Genomic DNA, 15,890 nt, shown 5'->3' with positions numbered 1-15,890 from the left:
TGTGGATGGTAAGGCGAGGTACGAATTCTTTTCGTACCCAGAAGGCCACACACCTCGTGTAAAAGGGCACTAGTGAAATTCTTTCCCTGATCGGTCAACAACCATTCCGGAGCGCCCTTGTCGAGGACATAGCCCTGACCAAAAGCTTCCGCAATGGCTGCTGCAGACTGGTTGGTGAGGGGCCAAGCCATAGGCCATCGTGTGAAATATTCCACGCCAACCAGCAGGTACTTATTACCCCTCGGCGTGGAAGGAAACGGTCCCAAAATATCAAGGGCGACAAGCTCATTAACCCGGGTGACCGAAATAGACTGGAGCGGTGGACTGGCTCCCTTCGCTGGCGGCTTCCGTTGTGCACACTGGGTACAGGACTGCAGCAGATCGTCCACGTCCCTTGCCATGCCCGGCCAAAAGTAATTAAGCTGGAGCATGGCAAGTGTTTTGAGGGTACCCAGGTGCAGGAGCCGCTCATGAGCAGCCCATACAGCCCTACCCCTCAACGTGGAAGACACCACCAGCCTGTGACGGCGGATCGTTCCGTCCCAATGCATGAGGAGGCCCTAGCACAACCCCCATGAGTCAACGCCCGACTTCCCCTGACCCGATCCTTCCGCGCGACGCCGTAGCGCCAGGAGGGCCGTATCCTCCATTTGGAGGCGGCCCCACTCCGCACTTGACAAGCCTAGTAGGGAATCTTTCCCTCCCACCGCAATAGGGTCAGCGTCCGAAGGGGTCTCAACTGCGGCCGCAAGAACCCGATCCTGGCCGTCGCTCGCCGATTTGCAACGCCCCGAGCCCAAGAAACAAGTGCAATCAGGAGCGACCGGCAGGCGTGACAGGGCATCGTCATTGGTGTGGCGAATCCCCTTGCGATACGTTGTTTCGAAATCGAATTCCTGAATGATCTCCAGCCATCGAGACAACTGCCCCGATGGCTGGTGAATACGCAGGGCATACTGCAACGCCGTACGGACGGTGAAATGCCGACCGTACAGATATGGCCGGTACTGTTGAATAAAGAAAACAATAGCCAACAGTTCACGGCGGGTGACGCAGTACCACTGCTCGGCCGGAGACAACACTCTACTCCCATAAGCCACAACGCGCTCCACACCGCCCACAACTTGGGAAAGCACGCCCCCAATCCCCGTGTTGCTCGCGTCTGTGTCGAGCACGAAAGGTAAAGAAAAATCGGGGTAACTCAACGGCGGGGCCCCCACCAGGGCGTCACGAAGAGTGTTAAAAGCGGCCTCCTCCTTCGGCCCCCAATGAAACTTGACCCCCTTGGCCGTTAAGGCATGTAATGGCTTAGCGATGGAAGCGAACTCCGCGACAAACCGGCGGTAATATGAAGCGAAACCAATGAAGCTTCTAACTTCCCCCACCGAGGTGGGACTCGGCCAGGAGCTGACACAACGCGTTTTGGCGGGATCGGTTGAGATACCTGACCGGCCGACGATGTGACCCAAATATCTTACAGATTGGCGCAGCAAATGGCACTTTTGGGGTTTAAATTTCAAATTGGCTGCGCGCATTTTGAGAAAGACGGCTCGAAGCCTATCAAGATGTTCCTCGAACGTCTTACTGAACACGATAACGTCGTCCAGGTAAATCAAACACACCTCCCATTGCAAGCCAGCGAGAAGCAATTCCATCAGGCGCTGGAACGTTGCGGGAGCGGAGTGGAGCCCCATAGGTAACCGATTGAATTGGAACAGGCCATGCGGCGTTCGGAAAGCCGTTTTGGGCTTGGATTCGTCGTCCAGGGGTAGTTGCCAAAACGCTGAGAGTAAATCCAAGGTGGAGAAGAATCGTGATCCCGCTAGGGCAGCCAGAGACTCGTCCATTCGAGGAAGCGGGTAAGCATCGGCCACTGAGATCTTATTTAACCGCCGAAAATCTACGCAGAACCTTAGGGACCCATCGTGCTTTTTAACCAATACTATGGGTGCACCCCAAGGGCTGGTTGAGGGAGAAATAATGTCAGAAGCCAACATGTCATCTACAGCAGATTTGACATGATCCTTTTCGGCGGGACTTAACCGAAAAGGATTTTGGCGGATAGGAGCGTTGTCACCGGTGTCAATATGGTGGCGCAGCAAATTGGTACATTCGATATCGTATTTATGTTTACTGAAGACGTCGGAAAATTCTCGCAATAGGGTGCGCAATTTAGCACGTTGTGCGTCGGACAGGTCAGGTGACTCAGCACACAGCGCCTCCAGCCAACCCTCGTCAATGTCTGAGGCCAGTCGCGATTGAGAATCGGTGGCCACCTGGCCAATGATCGGCGTTTCCGCAGGTACCGGAACCGCATGTGCGAACACGGTACCCTGCAAAACCACCGCCGTCCGTGTCCCGACATTGAGGACCACGATAAACGGGTCCTCATCCCCTTTAACAATAGTCTGGGCTGTCACCAGATCTGGCCCATTCACCCCGGCCCTAGACGGTCCCAGCATAATGCCCCGGTCAGAGACCCCTTTAGCGAACGGTCGACGCAACCGCAGGGGCACTAGCATCTGTGCCCCCGGGGGTACGCGCACCGTTCGAGCAACGAGCACCTGTACCGTAGCACAGGCAGTATGCAAGGCAGGGGTGGAAGGCAGGAACGTTATACGTCGGCCCGATGGAAGCTCGATGCATCGCTGGTCAATCAAAATTTTGATGGGCAATTTGGCCAAAAAGTCCGTCCCCAACAGGCACGGAATTGCCAGCGAGGAGGAGACGAACACCCGGCCAGATAGTTTAATGTCCCCGATAGAAATTTGCGCTCGAATTTGGCCGATAATACCTAACGAGCCCCCGTTCGCAGCGTAAAACGGTATGTCGACAGGGAGCAACGGGCGACTTTGAACGGGTAGGATATTATAAATCAAATCCCAAATGATAGTCGCCGAAGCTCCCGTATCGACCAGTACCCGTACCTCCACCCCGTCAATGTGCCCAGTAACAACGGACGACCCCGCCGACGCAGCTACAACCTGGTGAGCCAACTCGGACCATTGGCCCGGTTGGAGCGCCCTCCTCGACAAGCCGCGACCCGACGCACCAGCACCCAAACCCCGAGAATCGTGTGTCGGACCATGTGAGAGAAAAGTGGGTGTGCATGCAGGCCGAACATGTGGGGTGCCACGACTTGCCCGAGGATGTTGTGAAGGCTTGTGAAGAGGGCCGTCCGCAGCCCCAGGTCTCGCTCCGCGCTGTCGAGGAGCCCGGCATCCCGACGCCACGTGGCCCCGGAGGCCACAATTGTAGCACACGACGAGCGCTCCAAAAGACTTGGGCTGCTCTCGGTGGCTCGGTACATCCCGAGCCGGTCGCTCGGCAGATCGCCATCCCGCAGAACGGTCTGCAGCGAAGGCCCCCTCAGATTCGGAAGTGGTCGCCGCCACGGTGTGTCTCGCAGCTGCCTTGTTAGCCTTCCTCCGCTGGGAAATGAGATTGGCATGAATGTGCCTCGCAGCCCGCAATGACGACGTGTCCGCATCATCCTGTGCTAGTGTAATGTAGTAACTCGGCGGGAGACGACTTCACGGGTAGCACACTCTTTATTTTACCAAACTCGTTCACAGGTGACTAACACCCACTTAGTATCTCGGGTGACAAACACCCACTTAGCTCAGTGGGCGTTAGTCGCCAGGGTAGCTACTCGGGTGACCAACACCCACTTAGCTACCCTGGCGACTAACGCCCACTGAGCTACTCGGGTGACCAACACCCACTTAGCTACTCGGCGACTAACGCCCACTGAGCTACTCGGGTGACCAACACCCACTTAGCTACTCGGCGACTAACGCCCACTGAGCTACTCGGGTGACCAACACCCACTTAGCTACCCTGGCGACTAACGCCCCCTGAGCTACTCGGGTGACCAACACCCACTTAGCTACCCTGGCGACTAACGCCCACTGAGCTACTCGGGTGACCAACACCCACTTAGCTACTCGGCGACTAACGCCCACTGAGCTACTCTGGACACTCCCTGCCCGGGGTGTCCGTCTTGACTGTGGGTCCCCAGCCCGACCCACGTGGGCGTCGGACCCCAGGTCCCACAGTCTCGCCTCCGAGCCACACAGGGCCCCGGTCCCTACAAGGACGGCGGGACTAGGGGTCTCGGGGCACTAGGTCTTCAACTCCGTCTTCTGGTCTTCAACTGGGTAACTCTCCCCGAGTGCTCTCGCGCGTCCCCCTTTATACCCCACCTGCGGACGTCGCTGCGAGCACCCATCCTATTCGACCAATCACTGGGCGCTGGCTACGATCCTGTTTTCCCACATCTCAGCGTGCCTCACCACCCACGCCGCGCCGCCCCGTCATCTGTCACTCCCGGCGCGCGCGTCCACACCACGCCCACAACGCGTGCCCAACCCCGCACCTCGCGCCGCCCCGTGATCCATCACTGTCACAGTCGGCGCACGTCAACACCACCACTACATCACCCCCTACCACATAGCTCGCAGCCGACCCAGCTGCTATAAAAATATACAAACCCCCCTGTGTGCCCCGTAACACAACACAACAACAAGAACAACAACTAACGTAACAACACAACACAACGCGAACACTACCATCCGCAACCATCAACCAATGCCACCGCGACAACAGAACAATATATACAATCCGGCGAGTGACAATAGCAATGTGTATGCAGAAAGAAAAATAAATGGAAATTTTTTTTTTTTTTTTTTTTTTCTTTCTCACGACTCGTGCAGCGTCCCATTCTTTCCGAGCGTCCCTACAACGGGACATTACCCCGGCAGAGGGGAACACCGGGCGAGCTCGGTGTCGAAAAAAAAACCGTCTTCATGAAAATTGTTGTGCCCTAGCCCGAGTCCGCCTTGCCGGTCCGTCGTACGGCACCAGACGCGGTTGAACGTCCGGTGGTGCCGGCAGTTCAGGAAGACATTGGCCAGGCATCGAGGACCCGTGCGTGCCGCGGGGTTCAGGTTCCCTAAGGTCAGCAGCCGTCAAGCCCGAGGCACCTGGGGGTGGGTCAGGTGGAGACACGTGAGGATCAGCCTGCAACACCTCCCTCCCCAAGTCGACGGTCACATCACACGCCCGGTCGTTACGGCACAGAACGGGGTCACACGGTGCCGCATAGGGCTTCAGTCGGGAGGGGTGCACGTACCAACGGCGTTTTTCCCATTTAATCTGTATACTCTGGGGTCGTGCAACCCGCACAATTTCCACCGGTCCCCTCCAAGGTCTCAACAATTTGGGGGACGTAGCCAACGGTGCATGTGGACAATGCAGCCAGGCCTTATCGCCTGGTTTCCAATCATGCGTATGCACCCTCCGCCCATGCAATCTCTCGTTCGCGATTTGCCGAGACCGCAAATTCAACCTCGCCGCCTCCCGCGCTTCAGTCAATTTGGCGATATTAAATTTGATGTGGTCTGCCAATTTTGATTTTGCACGTGGCTGGGAAATCCCCAGTTGGACGTCCATGGCCGGATCGGCCTCCCGCCCATACATAAGAAAAAATGGGGAAAACCCCGTCGCCGCATGAGGGGCCATTCGATAGGCCGCGAGTACCCCCGGCACCTGTAAGTCCCAATCAACCTGATCGTCGCAGACCTGTTGGCACAACATAGACGTAATCGTCCTGTTCAGACTCTCAACCATCCCGTCAGTCTGCGGGTGGTAGGGGGAAGTACGCACTTTCTTTGTACCCAACAGGTCGCACACCTCGCGCAACAAAACGCTCGAAAAATTCTTTCCTTGATCCGTCAGCAAGCGTTCGGGGGCGCCCTTGTCCAAAACATAACCCTGGACGAAGGCGTCCGCCACCGCTGCAGCCGACTGGTTGGCGAGTGGCCATGCCATGGGCCATCGGGTGAAGTATTCTACGCCAACCAGCAGGAACCTATTTCCCCTCGGTGTAGCAGGAAAGGGCCCCAAGATGTCCAACGCAACCAATTCGTTTGTGCGCGAAACTTGAATGGATTGCAGCGGTGGATTAGCTGCCAATGGTGGCGGTTTTCTTTTGGCGCACCCTACGCATCCCTTAAGAATGTTCGCCACGTCGTTACCCATCCCCGGCCAATAATAGTCTCGCTGGATTAGGGCGAGCGTTTTGTGAAAACCCAGATGCATGAGCCGTTCATGAGCTGCCAGAACGACCCTACCCCGCATAGCAACAGGCACAACGAGCACGTGACGCCGGGACATGTTGTCCCACTTCATCAAAAGGCCCTGTCTGCACACCCAGGAACCGACCCGCGCATCCCCTACCTCGGGAGCGCCAACTTTTCGACGTAGCGTAAGTAGGGAGCTGTCGGACATTTGGAGACGGCCCCACTCAATGAGGGGCAACGACAACAGCGAATCCCTCCCCGTGGGGGCGTCGACTCCCGAGGTGTCGGCGGCGAGCGCAACTCCCGGGGTGTCGGCGACCGGGGGTTTGCACCGCGCCGATCCCAACAAACATGCGCAGTCCGTGCCCGGTGGCAACCGCGACAAGGCGTCCGCATTTGAGTGTCGCAATCCCTTGCGGTAAATCGTCGTGAATTGGTAGTCCTGAAGGACCTCTAACCATCGGGACAATTGGCCCGATGGCTGTGCCACGCGCATAGCGTATTGTAGAGCCGCATGGTCCGTACGGACCGTAAAATGACGGCCGTAAAGATACGGCCTGAATTGCTGTGTAAAAAACACAATCGCTAACAATTCACGACGAGTCACGCAATAGCGTTGTTCGGCGGGGGAAAGAACTCTACTACCGTAGGCGACCACCCGTTCAACCCCCCCGACCACCTGTGAGAGCACCCCCCCGATACCCGTGTTGCTGGCATCTGTGTCAAGCAAAAACGGTTGTGTGAAATCGGGGTAACACAAGGGGGGAGCCTGCACCAAGGCGTCACGAAGGGAGCAGAACGCAGCCTCCTCTTCCGCCCCCCAGTGAAACCGCACACCCTTAGCCGTCAAAGCATGCAGGGGCCTGGCTATGGTGGCAAACTGCTTGACAAACCGACGGTAATAGGAGGCGAAACCAATAAAACTGCGAACCTCCGTGACCGAGGTTGGCGTTGGCCATGAGCTGACGCAGTGCGTCTTAGCAGGGTCTGTCGAGATCCCTGAACGACTCACGATATGGCCCAAATACCTGACCGATTCCCGAAGCAGAAAACATTTAGCCGGTTTAAATTTAAGCTTAGCGGAACGCATCCTGAGGAACACCGCTCTCAGTCGCTGGAGGTGCTCCTCAAAAGTCCGACTGAAGACGATGATATCGTCGAGATAAATCAAACAGGTATCCCATTGGAGGCCCGACAAAACCAATTCCATGAGTCTCTGGAACGTGGCGGGAGCGGAATGTAAGCCCATGGGCAACCGGTTGAATTCAAATAGGCCACCAGGTGTCCGGAAAGCGGTTTTAGGTTTAGATTCGTTATCGAGGGGCAATTGCCAAAATCCGGAAAGCAGATCGAGTGTGGAAAAAAACTGTGCTCCCGCCAAGGCATCCAGCGACTCATCCATTCTGGGGAGCGGATACGCATCCGCCATCGAGATTTTGTTTAAGCGGCAGAAATCGACACAGAACCGCAAAGACCCGTCCTGTTTTTTAACTAGGACAATAGGAGCACCCCACGGACTAGAAGAGGGCGAAATGATGTCGGCCGCCAACATATCATTAACCGCCGACTGCACATGCTCCTTCTCGGCTGGGCTGAGCCGGAAGGGATTCTGTCGAATAGGGGCCGCGTCCCCCGTAGCTATGTGGTGGCGCAACAGGTCTGTGCAGCCGATATCGTACTTATGTCTGCTGAACACGTCAGCAAACTCGAGTAGCAAACCCCTCAATGCTCCCAATTGCACCTTGGACAAGTTAGCAGACCCGGCACACAACGAGTCCAACCACTCTGTCCCCTCATCACTTGGAGGATGCGACTCGACACTGAAATCGGCGTGAGCAGCGAGCTGTTCCTCAACGGGTAGCGGCGCGGCGTGAGCCAGCACCGTTCCCTGCGTAATTATGGCCGGCCGCGACCCCGTATTCAGGACCATTACGAACGGCTCACTGTCCCCTCTCACCATGGTTTGAGCTACCGCCAAGTCGAGGCCACTTTTGGCCCTGTTAGACGGCCCCAACAGTACTCCCTGTGCCCCCGCACCCACCCCGAGTGGTTTCCTCAACCGAAGGGGTACCAACATTTGCGATCCCGGGGGCACCCGTACAGTCTGAGTTACCAGCGCCTGCACCGTCGCACAAACCGTGCGTATTTTGGTAGGGCTCGTCAAGAACTCAACCCGCCGTCCCGATGGAAGCTCAATGCAGGCCTGATCTATGAGAATTTTGATGGGCATTTTGGGCAAAAAGTCCGTACCTAGCAAACAAGGAACGGCCAGCGATGATGATACAAAAACAGGGCCCGCCAATTTGATGTCACCAATGCAAATAGTCGCCCGAATCTGGCCGATGATTCCCAGGGATCCCCCATTCGCCGCATAAAATGGCACGTCCACAGGCAGAAGGGGTCGACTTTGGACGGGAAGAATGTTATAAATAAGGTCCGAAATGATAGTGGCCGACGCACCCGTGTCCACAAGCACCCGGACCTCAACCCCGTCAATAAACCCCGTTACCACGGACGACCCGGCCGACGCAGCCACTATCCTGTGGGCCAATTCGGACCATTCGACTGCTTGCGGGCCGTGTACGGACCCCCCTCACCGAAGTGAACCCCCGGCACCCAGCCGCGGACCCCCCACCGCCAAGCGGTGACCCGAACGTGCCGCGTATGTGCACCGGGCGTGTGAGGTGCCGCGACTTGCCGGGTTTAGTTGGGATGACTTGTGGGCCTGGTCGTCGTCCCGACGTGGTCCCGTGGCGCGCTGACGCGGGGCCCGGCACCCGGCTGCGACGTGACCCCGAAGGCCGCAGTTGTAGCAGACGACGAGGGACGTCGTAGGTTTCGGTTGCTCCAGCTTGCGGGATGAACGTGTGGGTGAACGACCTCCCGTTCTCCACTCCCCCGGACGCGATACAACGAAGGCCTGCTCCCGATCCGCAGCTGGCTGAGGCTCGGCGATCGTGGCGGCCAGTGCCGCGTTCCCCGCCAATTTGCAGACGACCGTCGGCTTGCGCTTGAGGACCTCGTACGCGTGAATACTCGTGGTGATCGCCAGGGAGCAGATATACATTTCGTCTGCCACATTGATGGGGACTCCCAACTCGTGGGCCAACGCCAGCAGCTGCTCCGTCACCATGGCGTCCTTCCCCTCCTTGTCCATGCGGGGAAAAGCTGCGTCCGCCAAGGCGAGCAGCGCCGTGCGATAGGCGAGCGTTGTTTCCCCAACCACCTTCCGCCGATCGTAGAATTGGTGGCGGCAGGTCGAGGGCGGGCCGAACACCTTAGCCATCAGGTGTAACGCGGCCTGGAGCGTTGAGCGAGACGACCTTGGGGCCGATGTGAAGGCTGCAAGCGCGTCGTCGTCGAGCATCGCTGGCAGAGCGCGCAGGGCAGTGGTGTCGGACCACCCCGACATTTCTTGATGTGCGAGGAACCTTCGGTGGAAGGCTCCCCAGTCGCCTCCGTCTGCCTTGAACGCCGACAGCGCGGGCAATCGTTGCTGGAGGACTCGGTCGTCGTCGTCGGAACGATTTTCCCCCGCGCCACTGCGGTTGTACAAAATGTCGGCTCTGTCAGCAGTCGCACCCTGGAGAGCTCCGGCGCGCGCCGATGACGCGGGCCGCGCTGAGTGGAGATCTCCGGCCACGTGGTGTCCCCGCTTCCCGCCAAACAATGGCGGTCCCTCAAAAACGGCGCCAACTTCAAAACTTTTGGCGCGAAGCGCCTTCTGGCGGGAACCCTCCAGCCGCGCCGCCTCCTCCAACCCCGCAGCCGTCCCTCCGCCCGCTGGAACGGAGATCTCCGCCAAAACTGCAGCGGCGGCGAGCAGCAACTCCGCCAGGCGAGAGTGTGCGTCCTGTAGGCTGGTGTCGGAGGCGAGCTGAGCGTCGGCCATCGCCGCGAAGTGCTGCATCGGCGGCAACTCCTCGTCCTCTCCTCCCGAGGTTGGTGTCTCCGGTACGCCGTCGTCTTCCCGATCTCGCTCGTGGGTACGGGTAGTCTTCCTAGTATCCATTCTTCTTGAAGACAGGTTTACTTATGACGCCAGTTGTAATGTAGTAACTCGGCGGGAGACGACTTCACGGGTAGCACACTCTTTATTTCACCAACTTCGGTTCACGGGCGACTAACACCCACTGTAGTATCTCGGGTGACTAACACCCACTTGGTTACTCGGGTGACTAACACCCACTTGGTTACTCGGGTGACTAACACCCACTTAGCTACTCGGGTGACTAACACCCACTTGGTTACTCGGGTGACTAACACCCACTTAGCTACTCGGGTGACTAACACCCACTTGGTTACTCGGGTGACTAACACCCACTTAGCTACTCGGGTGACTAACACCCACTGAGCTACTCGGGTGACCAACACCCACTTAGCTACTCTGGCGACTAACGCCCACTGAGCTACTCGGGTGACCAACACCCACTTAGCTACTCGGGTGACCAACACCCACTTAGCTACTCTGGCGACTAACGCCAACTGAGCCACTCGGGTGACCAACACCCACTTAGCTACTCTGGCGACTAACGCCCACTGAGCTACTCGGGACACACCCTGCCGGGGTGTCCGTCTCGACTGTGGGTCCCCCAGTCCCGACCCACATGGGCGTCGGACCATGGGTCCCCCAGTCTCGCCTCCGAGCCACACAGGGCCCCGGTCCCTACAAGGACGGCGGGACTAGGGGTCTCGGGGCACTACGTCTTCAACTCCGTCTTCGATCTTCAACTGGTTAACAACCCCGAGTGCTCTCGCGCGTCCCCCTTTATACCCCACCTGCGGACGTCGCTGAGAGCACCCATCCTATTTGACCAATCACTGGGCGCTGGCTACGATCCTGTTTTCCCACATCTCAGCGCGCCTCACCACCCACGCCGCGCCGCCCCGTCATCCGTCACTCCGGCGTGCGCGTCCATACCACGCCCACAACGCGTGCCCAACCCCGCACCCCGTGCCGCCCCATGATCCATCACTGTCACAGTCGGCGCGCGTCAAAACCACCACTACACATGCATAAACATACATAAAAATGCAACAAAATACGCATTAACCAACTTACACTCATAATAAATGAGGAATAAAGATACATTTGTCGATCGAGTTGGGAGCTTGGAACGTAACTCCTATTTACATTCTTTATTAATGGAAATTAGTGTTCGATTAACACGATTTCACCTCCCTATAACATTTTCAAGAACGCATCATGGTAATCGGGAGCTGCCTGTACATACGTGCGTTGCTTAGGTTACAATTAGATCAACGTTAACGGCAGCAAAAGGTACTTGCTCAGGTTATGACCAGATAAACACGGTCCTAATAGCGAGTGATCAAAGTCTAGACTCTAGAGCTCAGTCAAGTAAGCAGGAATGTAAAACTATGGAGGTTGAACTTCCTTCACACCATACGTAGCCAACCATGCTAATGATCTCAGGTCTCCAAGACACCTGGTGGGCCTCACCTGGTAAAATAAAAAATATAAAAAAAAATGTGTTTACATGGCCAGGCAAGGTGCAGAGATCGCACACCCCAAAAAAATGGTTTAGGTTAGATCACGTAAATATAAATGTCATTAATCCACCACTACCCTACACAATTAGTCAAGTTCGTCACAAACAAAACGTGCCAATAAATTACGCCATTAGCACACTGGTGTTTTGTAGAGTAAACCCACATTTACAGTTTGAATACTGTGATATTTCAGGCAATTTTCCAGAATCGCACACTTGCAGGATTCAAAATGCCTTGTATAAGAACAAGCAGGGTTGCAGAAGTGGCAATGTTGCAATTCTGAGCTTGACTGGGGATAGGCACTTCGAGGTGTCTCCTGTTCCTGGTACTCTAGTTTAAGGTTGCACTCATTTACACATGTAGTGACTGGGAATGTCACTGTGGTGCCGGGCCTGCGAGGCCACGGCGGGATGTATCCTGTTGTGTGTACACCCCGGACACGTGGTGTAGTACCAGCCCTAGTGGGGGCTTGAGAGCCTTCGGGCAAGGGCGAGAGAGATTGAGAAGGTGGGCGGGGCGAGAGGCGGAGCCAGCCCCATCAAGCTTGAAGAAGCCTCCAGCTTGTGGTCCGGACCGGGATAGCGGAACCGTGTCTAGTTCTGCTGTAGCGTGGTTAGTTGGGTGGTCACCACCCGAGAGTGTGTTGTGTTAATAGCCTGGAGTATGTTGTGCAAATCGTTTAAATAAAACGTGTTGCTCCCTAAGACAACGTCTGCGACTCAGTTGGACTCACTACACACACACAAAAAGTGATTGCCACAAATGAACCACAATACCTTGTTGATTTCATCAAGGTGCATAAACCACCATCACGCAAACTCCAGTCATCATCACAGCAGCAGCGTTTTTGGCTATGCAATAAAGATGGTCACCGCATCATGCGCTTTCAGATGCGTTTGTGTGGCCGTCTGGAACACTCTTCCTTCTGATATTAGGAAGCGACTGAAGCAATGCATTGTAAAAATTTTAATGAAACATTTTTTCCTTACAACTGCTTATTGTGTGATTAGCACGGTTGGCTATGTACGGTGCGAAAAAGGTTTAACGTAAATATATACATACTGACACTGTTACCATGTCCTGAGATCGAATCTCAGGCATCTACAGTCATTGGCACTGTCACAGTGCCCTTATTCACTCAATCACCCATCATCAGTCTCATCAGGCTTTGCTTGAATCCAAGCTGGTGAATTTACAAGTTTACAGGCAAGGACCCTCCACTTGAAGAGATGAACAAAACTAAAAACTAAACTTTTTATTTTATCATATAAGGCCCACTGAGCTATATAGCTCTTTGTCAAGAAGCAACCTGGCTATCAGAAATGATAGCTCAACGAAGTTGCCTATTATTCTCGAGGGAAAACCCGGAGGGCCCGGAGAAAAAACCACATGACTCGGGGAGAGATTTGCAAAAATAAACAGGCATTGTCAGCGTCAACCCACCACCTTCTGTATATCAGGTGAGGTCCTTAGCACATTGCCACCGTGGCGAGGAGACTTGTCATCCGCATATCAATTTTATTTATATTTTGGCACCCACTCTGTATATAGTTGTATGTTCTCCCCCTGTTCTGCATGGGTTTCCTCCGTGTTCTTGTGTTCCCCCTCCGAATAGCTAAATACAATACAGTAGAACCTCTGGTCACGACCATAATTCGTTCCATAACTTTGGTCGCAACCCGATTTGGTCGTGACTCGAACCTAATTTCCCCATTGGATTGTATATAAATACGATTAATCCATTCCAGACTCCAACGAACTGTATGTAAATATATTTTTTAAAGATTTTTAAGCACAAAATAGTTAATTATGCCATAGAATTCACAGTGTAATAGTAAACTAAATGTAAAAACATTGAATAACACTGAGAAAACCTTGAACAGAGAAAACTAACATTGCCGCGTCAAGGTTTAAAACAAGATGATTGTTTCGTCTGCTACATCAGTCGGTCGATTCTGAGAGAGAGAATATTCATATGAGCAATTCATGCTCCTATTGAAAGTAAGTTAACAGTAATATTTGGGTACAGTATTGTTTTTGGAAGCATTCAGGGTAATATCGTATGAACGTTTACTTCACCGCATCATCGTATGAATGATTCGAGAAGAGATTAACGGATTCTTATGTTAGCGATTTACGTACTCAATGGCTTGAATGAGGGGGGAGGGGTATGATTACACTTACAAAATAAATATCTTTCTAGGAATTTTATATAACAAAAGTTATATACATAACTGTTACGCTTTGTGTTGTGTGTAAACAAACAATGTAAAAACATTGTAAACAAACAACAGGAAATTTGGCGCTTACAAAAAAAAATGGCGCGGAAGGGGAAATCGGCCGCGGTCGTGTTTGATCGCCACCCGAGTTTGTGTTCATGACCAGATTAAAAAATTTTGTGAATTTTTTGGTCGTAACCCGATTTGGTCGTGGTCAGAAGTGAACGTGACCAGAGGTTCTACTGTAATAAAGATTCCCCCACACCCCCATGTAGCCTTTAACAGACAGTGCTGTTAGCTAGCACCTATGTAGGCCGGCATGGCACATAAGGGGGTGGGGGGTGGACAGCACCACACCGGAACACCTTTGTCTCTCTCGTGGCGATGTTTACACACTGCACCAGGCACTCATTTGAGGCTGAGTGGACCTTGGGGGGGCTCATGACTAGTTCAGTATAATCATCACTGGTGTTGACCGTGAGAGTGGGAATCGAACCAGGGTCGCCGGGTTCATAGCACTCCCCTACAGCAAAAAACACACAGATGCACAAACAGAATGCAACTGCCGTCAGTCAAACATGCTAACGCAGAATTTCCTGGCTAAATCGATAACCCTCACCACCATCATTACAGTCACCCACATCTCATCCTCAACATTACACGCATCCTCTCCAGTCTCTCCTCCACTTCGGTGGAAGGGACAGTTGCAGCGCTCGCTCATTCATTTGGGTGATACATTAGCGAGCCGTTAACGACCTCGCCCGGTATACAAGAAGTCGTGGGTTCTATCCAAACGCTGATGCCCGTATATATGGAGTTTGCATTTCTCTCTCGCCGTCATCATGTAGATTTTCTCTGGGGGCTCCAGTTTTTTTCCCTGCAATACATTTCCACGTGATAAGCCAGATGGTTTGGCTATCATTGATGGCCAGGTTGCTTTCGAAAAAAAGCTAAATAGCTCAGTGGGCCTTACTTTGTAAAACAAAAATAGTTTAATAGTTAAATGTATCCCCACGTGTCCGATGTCTCATCCTCCAGCTTCACGCCACCGCCGCCTTTACTGTCGCTTCTCGGGGACGTTGCATATTCCACCTTCACGCCCGGCCAAGTATCGAAGCTAGGCATTCTTCCTCCTCCTGCTCCTCCGCTCTCCCCGTTTTGTGCCGCGAGATCGGGGGGAGGACATCCCTTGTCGCTTTCGCTTCCCTCGTGCTCCTGCTTCACTATGACTGCCGACAGAGTGGACGAGAAGGGAGGGCTCCAGCCTCTGCATTCCCGTTCATGTGTGGAGCCTCCGAGTCGTTGCTGTTGCTCCGTTGGCCACGTTCCAGAGCCGGCGCTCCCTTCGGCTTGCCGGGTCGCGGTGACCCCCCGGCCACTCCTCCCACGCCTTTTCCTCCCCCCCTTCTTGGCGTGGCGGCTCCGATGGCGGTCGAGGTAGCGCGCGAGCGTGAACGTCTTGCCGCACGCGCTGCACTCGAACGGCCGGTCTGCCGCATGCGTCGCTCGGTGGCTTTTCAGGTAGCGCGCCTGCGCAAATGCCCGGCCGCAGGTGTCGCACTTGAAGGGCCTCTCGGCCGCATGCGTCGCCCGGTGCTTGTCCAGGTGGCCCGACTCGGAGAAAGCCCGGCCACAGGCATTGCACTCATAGGGCTTCTCACCTGTGTGCTTCCTCTCATGGATGCGGAGATTCCAGGCGGTCCCAAAGGCCTTGCCGCATAGGGCGCATGCGAAGGGCCTCTCACCCGTGTGTGTCCTCCGGTGCTTGTCGAGGTGGCCCGATTCGGAGAACGCCTTCCCGCAGGCATCGCACTTGAAGGGCTTCTCGCCCGTATGCTTCCTCTTGTGGTTCTGGAGGTTCCAGGAAGTCGTGAAGGTCTTTCCACAGGAGGCGCACGCGAAGGGCCTTTCGCCTGTGTGCGTCCTCTGGTGGATCGTCATGCTGCCCAGGTGATCTGTGCTGTAGGGACACAGCCCGCACTGGTGCCTCTTGGTGGCGGGCTGCGGTGAGCGACCGCGCTCCATGTGATAGACGCCGCGGAGAGGGGCTTGAGTGGCAGAGGGGGGAATGGGGAGG

At 54.9% G+C, this 15,890-nt stretch overlaps 1 protein-coding gene across 6 annotated transcripts in view; it reads right to left on the bottom strand.

Moving 5' to 3' along the window:
• The window catches only part of LOC144737856 (uncharacterized), a 55,552-nt gene that overhangs the window by 25,048 nt on the left and 14,614 nt on the right, over positions 1–15,890 (bottom strand). For all 6 annotated transcript variants that reach the window (XM_078620729.1, XM_078620724.1, XM_078620727.1 and 3 more), the window contains one exon: positions 1–15,890. This exon is cut by the window's left edge and continues 25,048 nt beyond it. In XM_078620729.1, the coding sequence (XP_078476855.1) occupies positions 8,677–10,095 (1,419 nt within the window). In that variant the 5' untranslated portion in view covers positions 10,096–15,890 and the 3' untranslated portion in view covers positions 1–8,676.

This window comes from Lampetra planeri, chromosome 74 (assembly GCF_965212315.1).
Source record: "Lampetra planeri chromosome 74, kcLamPlan1.2.h2, whole genome shotgun sequence".
In the NCBI taxonomy this organism is placed as follows: domain Eukaryota; kingdom Metazoa; phylum Chordata; class Hyperoartia; order Petromyzontiformes; family Petromyzontidae; genus Lampetra; species Lampetra planeri.
The sequence above is the reverse complement of the archived record's forward strand: the minus strand, read 5'-3'. Positions and strand labels throughout refer to the sequence as shown.